Genomic DNA, 9,255 nt, shown 5'->3' with positions numbered 1-9,255 from the left:
TTTATCAAATTAAAAAAATCGGCTAAAAAACCGATAATACTATAGTATATTCCGCCGGAGGTTATTTAATACTCTTACCAGCGAAAAAAGATCCACTATTCGCAGGTTTTCAGTTATAAAGAGGTAAATAAAAAATAATTTGATTGAATGCAAACGTTCGGTATTTGTATATCATCTTTTGTAAATCGTGCAGAGAACATGATCTTTTGATTCAAAATAAACTAAACTGCGCCGTTGATTCTTTAAAAAATAATTTATTAAAATATTTGTACATTATTTGAGGTTATTCATCTACTGTAAAAAAAAGTATATAATAGTAAAGAGTTGAATTTGAGTCTTTGAAAGATTTCAAGAAAAATATTTTTCAAAGTAATCCTAACATTATTTTGGTCCTTCAAGTGTGTATATTTCAGCAAAACTCATTAAATTGTCCATTGTTGAATCTTTTCCCACTGATCGAACATCTATGAATAGAGTCGACTAAAAGCGGGTATATATTTACCGCCGCAGAAATGTGATTCTTCTTCGATGCACCGACCGTCCAAACGTATGAATCCTCCCTTACAAATGCATTTATTGTAGCACTTTTGGTCATGCAACTTGGGCGGACATTTTGGAGTTCGTGAATTATTGCACTGTTGCTCACATTGCGGTCCACACTTACTATACTCTTCATTCTCGTCACGACATTTTACTAAAATAAAAATAAACAAATAAACAATATAAATTATTTAATTCTTTCGAAAAGTATACTGTTTGAACTAACATCCTTCTGGTGCAGCGAATGCACATACAACAATCACCAACATGAAAAAGATTATTGATACTCTCGCCATTTTTAGCAGCTTAGAGAAAAATATGCCAAACAAATTAACAGTTTCTGCTGAATTACTATAGTACGTACTGATGCAAATGACAGGAAATGAATGACCATTTATACAAAATATTTGCACGACATCATCTATCTTGAAAAAATATTCAAACGAATCTATACTTCTGTCATTGAAAATATAAAAAAAATCACGAATCGTCACTTCGGCTTCATGATCCCTCCTGAAAATAAAATGATTCCCACTGAAAACTACAAATAAATAATCAAAGTTCAGTAAATTACTCCACTACTGCTAAATAATCTAAGTTTCACGATCAATTTTATTCCAAACTGGTCGGTTGCTAATTGAAATATTTTCAGAAGGGAACTCTACGAAGAGCAACGCATGTGTTACTTTTAGGTGCAGTTCAAGGGATTAATCGATAGCATATAATGATTGTTTTTTAGCAAATACACAGAGCAAGAGAGAGAGAGAGAGAAAATCTAGCCATGAAATGTTTACATTGTAAAAATGTGTGTCAAATAATAATTGTATTGCGACGTAATTAACTTTGGGGAAAAAATAAAGCTTGATTTAATCTATTTTGGTTCAGGCTACAGAACAGTTTAATCTTATAGACTGAATTGGCTATTGTTTTGAATACAACAAACTTGTGTCCATGGCCTACTCAAGGTTAAGGGCAAAATTTAATGAATGTTTCAATTGTACTGAAACTAAACAATAAAAATGATTGCAGTATGGAGGATATTGAAAGGTTTGAGATTTTATTTAACTTTTTCTACAAAATTTATTGTTCTATTAATGAATTTTAATCAAAATAATTCCATTGCCGATCGATTGAACTACTCTGTATATAATAGATTAGAGGTGCCGATTAAACCCCACTCACTCAAACTTAAATTTTATTAACTTTGCGCATTGATCGCATTTTGAAAAGTCGGTAAAGTTGCAGAGTTAAATGAACAAATAAGCCAAATGGAAACGAATCAATTGAAGTTGAATAATTATTTATTGAATTTATTTTCTGATTACAGTTTGTATAAGAGATTGTTAAAAATTGAAGAAGTGTTTGTTTGTAATTGATCAATTATTAAATTTGTGTTCATATTTGTCTCCACATTCGGGTGATTCTCTTTTCAAGCATTTACCATCCGAACGTAACCATCCATCTTGGCAAACACATCGTTGATGGCACATTAATATTTGAACGGGTGGACATCTTTCGCCTTTCATATTATTACACTGTGGTTCACACTGTGGTGCACAAGTGCTCCAGATTTCATTTTCACCGCATTGTTCTAAAGATCAAACCGAATTATTTAAATTGAAAATATTTTTTTTTTAACATTCAGATGAATAATAGAATTGATTATACTAACGTTCTTGTTCTTGGGCCGATGCACAAGCGATAAAAACCAATGCAAAAACGATTATTGTTATTTTGGACATTTTCGGTGCACAAATTAACGAACTTGAAAAATTGTTGAGTTTAGTGATGATTAAGCAAAACGTTATTACTTACTGACACAAAATGCAGTCGCACACTCACTATTTATACAAAAAAATTTCGCTGTGGTTCGTTAATATTTTGTGCCAAACACGTGAGCAGACGTCATTTTGGTTTGAAGCGGAATTTCCAGTGTATGATATATACAATGTATATGAACTATTCAATTCTTAGAATAAATGAAAAACATCGCAGTCACACTGAAATGTGAAATCAACAATTCTGTGAATTACTTTGCGATCTTTGAGAAATGCCGAAGACAATATTTGCACAAATTTTGGTAAATATCCATTTGAAAAGTCATTTGAGAAATTTAAACAATATTGATATTACAACAGGCTGTTCAAAATAACCACTGAACAGTGAATTTTGCGTAATTGATGTTTATTTTTGGGCACATATTTTTCTTTCCATATAAAATCATTGGATTTTGAGTGATTGCGATGAGATTGAATGGAAATAAAAAAAGCATAAAGATAAGAGGTAATAATTCGTGGGCAACAATCAGAGTATGACCATTGCCCTCAATGAGTTATGTACAAACCGATATCATTTTCATTTTATATAATTTTCAAACATCTTCAATTTACTCACATACATTTCCAATCACTTTCTCAAAGCTCTTTCACTCCTTGAATATTTTACGTGATATTATTGGTCGACGTTACGTGGTATTTTTTGATCACAATTCTATGAATTACGTTAAAATTGTGTGCTTTTTTTTCGTAGAGTTCTTCTTCATCGCCGCCATAGATTCGAAATAATTTCGAAAAGATTGGTCAACGGAACCAAGTAATATGTTAATATGACTATGCGTGTTGCTATGTAAACGATGTCTTGCAATGCCGTGAGCTTTGGTATTCCGAATTAGCGAGATGTTTGTAAACATAATTACTTTAGTAAATGTTATTTCTAATCTTTGGATTATTTGCCAATTCAAAAGGAATATGAAATAAGCAATTTAATTGCGATTTCGGTTTCATTTTCCAAAAAAGTGATCGGTTGTTGTTATTTCTTGATGTTTATAGCATTTTCCTAATTAGATAGGTGTGTATGCGAGCGCGAGTTTACATTGAATAAATTCAATTCGATGGATGGTTGGAATAACGAAAACAGGCATTTCATTTTATTTACAAAGAAACAAAAATGATAAATAATTGTGTGTCAATATGGAAATAAAATATAACTCAGTTCCAACAACTTGAACGCGGTGTATTGCATTCAAATCCGCAAATATTTAAAGCAGGCATTTTTTTTTACAAAAACAAAAACTTTCTATTTGTATTGCGATAAATACGAATATTCATCGTATGCTATGATGTAACTATATACACATACACACACATATTCAAAGTGTTTCGGCAAAAACACTAGTTCGTTCAATCCGACCCCGATATTGAACAATATTTGAACACAAATATGCCATAAAGTCGCACTCATTCATAAATCAAAAGATTCCAATTTCATTTTTACAAACTAAATAATAGTAAAAACAAAATATGTCTAAAACGTTTCATATAAATCGTTTCCGGATACTGTTCAATATTGAACAATTAACTTTTTGAGGTAAACATATTTTATTGAATTGCTTTGTGCAATTTTGTTCAAATCATGAAATCGATTTTTGCACGAATTCATATTTGAATTCGAGCGTCGCGTATTCAAGTTTCAACGAGGGAATTAGAGGTGCCTCAACAAATCAATTTACGTATTTTTTTTCGCGCCAAATATTTAATCGTTCTTTAATAGCCTCATGGTTTTTATTCCATTTTGAAATATGTCCACAACATTCAAACTTCCCCGCAATTCAATTTAAAAAAAAAATTAAATAAAAACAATGACGCAGCAACAAAGTTGGAACAAAGTTTATTTGATTCTAACGACTTCATAAAATTAAACAACAACGTAATGAATTCATTGCACGTTTCTCTTGTTTTTCATCACAAACAGATGTGATCGCGTTATAAAACTGATTTTTTTTTGTATATATATTTAAATGTCATGTGTAGAACATTTCACGTAGTGTATACTTGCGCTCATCTATTAGCAAACTTATTATGAATGACGTAATTTATTCGTTGATGGAAACGTTGATATGAGTATGATACAAACTTATAAATTGAATTTTTACATTGTTTGGACACTTTTTTTTTAATATTAATTTTTTTTTTTGTTATCGATATTTAAATGAAAATATCGTAAATTGATTACAAATAAGTTATTCAGCATATTACAGTCGTTAAATTCCCAATGTTCATGATGTGAAACCATTTTTTTAAAATACGACTTCGTACACACGATCAAATCATACACATTACAATTTCAAGAATTTTTTTATTTGAATACATTTTCAACATAATCTTGCGTAGTCTTTTTGATATTATCTGGATTTATGCAAATGTATTTACTGCAAAGTTTTGCAATGTTTTCGGTAAGACACTACTTTGAAACAACTGAGAAGTATCTGTTGTCAGAGCCATGTTTTGCTTATTCTTTTATGCAATAGAAGCCATTTGTAGCAACAATGTTTTTCACACAACTTGATTGATTTAAACCAGCACAAGCTTTTCGACACGAATTTCCACTTTCGACGAATTCTTCATTTGACCCACATTCAGAAGCGGAGCCTTCTAAAAAAAAGTCAACAAACAAAGTTTAGTGTTAACAAAAAAGATAAATAACCAGATTTTTAGCTCGTACATTCAAAAATCACAATAAGTAGCATAAGCGATAATAACTCTGCTGACAATAAGAGAACAATCGAAGGGAGACATTTTTATTAATCATCACGACTCTTTCGAATAAAGTGGAAGAAATGAAAAAAGTTCACGATATCTGATTTTTTATGGATCTTATAAGTATTTCGAATCGAAATTTCCTATACATTATTTGCAAGTAATATAAATTGAAACCTGTTCAGGTGTAACGTCTGGAAATATAACGCATTACCTTTTAATCAAAGTCCAATTAAAGAATCGTTACATAACTTTATGTGAGAGCGAAAGTATATTGATATAAGCACAAAAAAGAATGATTTTCAAAGAAAATTTATTCAAATTTTATTGTTTTACAACGAAATTGTTCCAAATTTAAAACAATTTATAAATCGTCCTTGTATTAAATCGTAAAAAATTATTGAAATTATACTTTAACTTGTAGCTAGTGTCGAATATTGGTCAAGAGTTCAATCTGCTTTATGCCGGTGCGAATATTGGTCAAGAGTTCAATCTGCTTTATGCCGGTGGATTTGCGTCCCAGTTCCGTCTTTCGGGTAGCATTTCATCTTGACACTCTTTAGAATCGATTTGAATGCATTTTTTATACAATTTCCTTCGATCAAAACCATCTTGACAGTAGCAAGCACTGGGTGCCACAAAATGGTTCACGCAGCATGGTTGCATCAAACCGACACAAGTCTTTTGACACGAAGTTCCTCCATTGATGAATTTTTCATTTAACCCACATTCAGTAGAAGAAGCATCTATAAAAGTTAATCAATTTCATTTGGGCATACAATTTAAATAAAGTCCGTGTATTTTTCTTACAATCAATCATTCCAAACAAAATTATGAACGCTAACACAAATATTGAAATGTTTAACATTATAATAGTATTATTAAATAAAGAGTCTTACGGGAGTAAGACGAACTTTTCCGCACGGTGGTACGTGGTAGTTGCGTATTTTATTAAGAAAGTTCAAAATAATATTTGTTCGATTTTTCAAGCCTTCCAGCGGCGTAAAGTTCGAGACCAAAAAATATGTTTCAACTTTGGCAACGAAATATTCTTTAATTTAATAGCAGAAGTAATCGCAAAAGATTTTTCACACTTTCATGATGAACCCATTTGTACGACATTTGAAAGTATTTTATTTTCTAATATAACACTATAATAAAAAAATATGTCTGACGTTAATTTTGCCATAGAAATTATTTTTGAAACACTTTTCATAACTAAAGTCACAAAAAATGTGGATTTTTGTATGGGAGCCATGTCTGTATGCTACCTTAATGGTGTGAAACTTTGCACAGGTTATTTTTTTCGCCAAAAAAAAAACATTCGGAGGGTTTGGAGAAATTTCAACCAAAATTAAGAGTACCTACTATACAAAATATTCGTTTTTGTATGGAAGGTACCCCTAATTTTGATTGAAATCTCTTCAAACTTTCAGAATGTTATTTTTTTGTGTAAAGAATAGTCTGTGCAAAGTTTAACGTCATTAAGGTAGCATACAGGCATGGCTCCCATACAAAAATTCAATTTTTTTGTGATTTTTTCAAGGAAACTGTATTAAAAATTGATTGTATCTCAAAACTAACCTCGGATCTGGTTTTATCGTGCCGAAAAACCCCCCAATACATATTTTTGATTGTTTAAGTCTACATTAAGTATGGCTTTTGGACGAAAATTGGACTCTTTTTCATAGGTATCACTCCAGGCATGACATTTTTTTCATCAACCAAAGTCGCTCAAAAGCTAATGATTTCTATTCCTCGCGACCCCCAATCATCCTGTACAATCAGATTTTGAATTAAGTTTCTACGATGAGCGCAATCTTGCTAACAATTTTTCCGTACGACGTACAACGTACGACGTACAGATTAACAAAAACCATGTTTAAAAACGCCAAATTCGAGTTCTCTGGCCTCAATAATAGGTAGAAAACATGTTTCTGAAGTTTTCAAAATTTTGACCGATTACAATACTTTTCACTATGTGTGCGGAAAAGTAAAAAAACGACTAACTCATAACAAATCAAATATTTCACTGTGATGACAAAATGGTAAAATGATCATAGAAGTGGGGGGATATCAAAATTGCAATCATCTTTTTACAGAGGCTGAAGAAAAAAAAAAACAAGATGAAAACATTGATTTGATAATTTTTCTATTTATAACACATCAAATTAAAATGATGATGTTTTTAAATTGTCCTTGAATTGGTTGAATGTATTTTTTATGATAACGACTTAAAATTGCTATCAACTTTTTGATTGAGCTGACCAATTATACTTACCTAATGACAAATGTCATATCCAAATAAATCATCTTTTTAGTGCTATTTCTCAAATACAAAAATCTTGCGAAAGATGAGACTATAACCAAATGTGCATTATTATTAATATATGGTTTTTCTTTGCAAAAATTTCTGTATGATTTAATAGTGATAACATTTTGAAAGTCACGCAAAAGCAACCAACCGGTCGGAATTTTGAAATTTGTTCACAAAATGAACCTGTTGAAATGACATTTTGATGAAAAAAAAGAGAAATACAATTAAATTCATCTTACGTGATCATCGTTTAATGTTTAACTATACACCACATGGCAATTTGAGTGCGATAAACTTTTCATTGTCGGAATAATTGTGTTCGTGTTCGTGTTCGTTGATATGATTGTTTTTAAAACGAGAAGCACTCAATTTGTACTGAATTTGTGTTCAGTTAAAAACAATGGATTGTGTGTAAATGTGTGTGCGCCGAAACAAATCGAACTTTAATCCATATATGAAGCACATACGATGCGATAAAATCATTTTTGGGCTTAACCAACAGACACAAGACACCGTGGCAACGTGCTTCATTCACGTGCTCAAAAACGATCTCTTGATTAGGATAAAGTGTTCAATTCCATGCATACAGATTCCTGTATTATGGCACATTCATACTAATAATATTTGTCACCGTAAAACATTTCAACGGTTTTATTTTCATGTGGATTGGAATTTCGAAAAAAGGCAAAACGATGTAATATACTCTTGCACGTAATTTTCTACGGCAAAAGAGATTCAAAATGCATTCATTTCGCCTCTTCATCGCTTTACTTTTGCCCTTTATACGACAAATAGTGAGCGAATTCTAACGCATTGCGAATCGTTTTTATCATTGAAATTGGCGTGCACGACTATATTTTGGTAGCACTTCTATGTTTTCTCCCATTTTTACCGCTGTAATGTGTGTGCGCGCACATTTTTTTTCGAATTGAAGTTAGATTATTATAGTTCTAACGTTTTCGATTTTCACATGTCGATGCATGTATCCTTACCAATTGTTTCATATGCACTACAAGCCAAAGGCAAACTGAACAAGTACTCTCATAAACCAAGCCCATTTAAAAAGTCATTACTATCAATTACCATTAAGAGCGCGAACGCGAGGTTGAAAACAAAATTTTATGCGTTTTTTTCTCTCTTCATATCTCTTCTGCGCTCTGTCGAACTACACACACAAGCGCGCACACACACACCATATGTATTCGTCTATATTTTCCTCTAGTGCACTTCTTTTACCATTATTATTACAGTTATTATTCCTGACGATGTGGTGAAATTTCTCTACCTCTAAAAAAAGGGAACAAGTTGAAGGTAAAAACAAACCATCCGCAGAAGAATTTATGAATTAGGTTGAGTTTTTTGTCTCTCACTTTCTCACGTTATGTTGCATATAACATGCACGTACCGCACATAGACAATGTAAAATCAAACAAACGCCGAGTGTCTTTAATTGCATTTGAATGCATATGGTGATAATAGTAACGACAACGGTGGCGACATGAAATTTCAATAGGATATAACGTTGTGTTTTTGTTAGCAATGATGTTATTGCATTCTATTTTAATCAGAATAAAATGTCAATGGTTTTGCGAATATTTCACAAGTTTTTGGCATTCATCGTATAATTTATATGGGAAATAGCATTGAATAGACATCACAGACACCGCATTTCGATTCGTAGAAATGTGTTCTCGATACGGGTATTAATCAAGTGTCATTTTTACCTTGTATTTTTACCTGATTTTAATTAGCAAATAAACACGGGCTTTATTTTAATGATGCACTCTTTATTGATTTATTTGTGATTTCAAAATATGTTTTTGGATATGACATCTGGTGGCGGGCATGTTCTGAGAAAAGAAT

General features: G+C 31.5%; 1 protein-coding gene across 1 annotated transcript; it reads right to left on the bottom strand.

Annotated features, from left to right (window-relative positions):
- Positions 1-375: 375 nt before the first annotated feature.
- LOC116337632 (chymotrypsin inhibitor Ani s 6-like) lies at positions 376-929 on the bottom strand. Its single transcript, XM_031762318.1, has 2 exons — positions 767-929; positions 376-694 (listed from the first exon to the last, which is right to left on the bottom strand). Exons 1-2 carry the CDS (start codon positions 834-836, stop codon positions 465-467), a joined length of 300 nt encoding a protein of 99 aa, XP_031618178.1. The 5' UTR covers positions 837-929; the 3' UTR covers positions 376-464.
- Between the last annotated feature and the right edge of the window lie 8,326 nt (positions 930-9,255).

This window comes from Contarinia nasturtii, unplaced genomic scaffold (genome assembly GCF_009176525.2).
Source record: "Contarinia nasturtii isolate CC-2019 unplaced genomic scaffold, AAFC_CNas_1.1 Cnas_scaffold_285, whole genome shotgun sequence".
Lineage (NCBI taxonomy): Eukaryota > Metazoa > Arthropoda > Insecta > Diptera > Cecidomyiidae > Contarinia > Contarinia nasturtii.
This window is presented reverse-complemented; position numbering and strand designations above follow the sequence as displayed.

Bases quoted from the DNA above. Each gene is read 5' to 3' on its own strand.
- LOC116337632 (XM_031762318.1), bottom strand. From the start codon at position 836: ATGGCGAGAGTATCAATAATCTTTTTCATGTTGGTGATTGTTGTATGT. The intron at 695-766 runs GTTAGTTCAAAC...TTTTTATTTTAG, and splicing joins ATTCGCTGCACCAGAAGGAT to TAAAATGTCGTGACGAGAAT.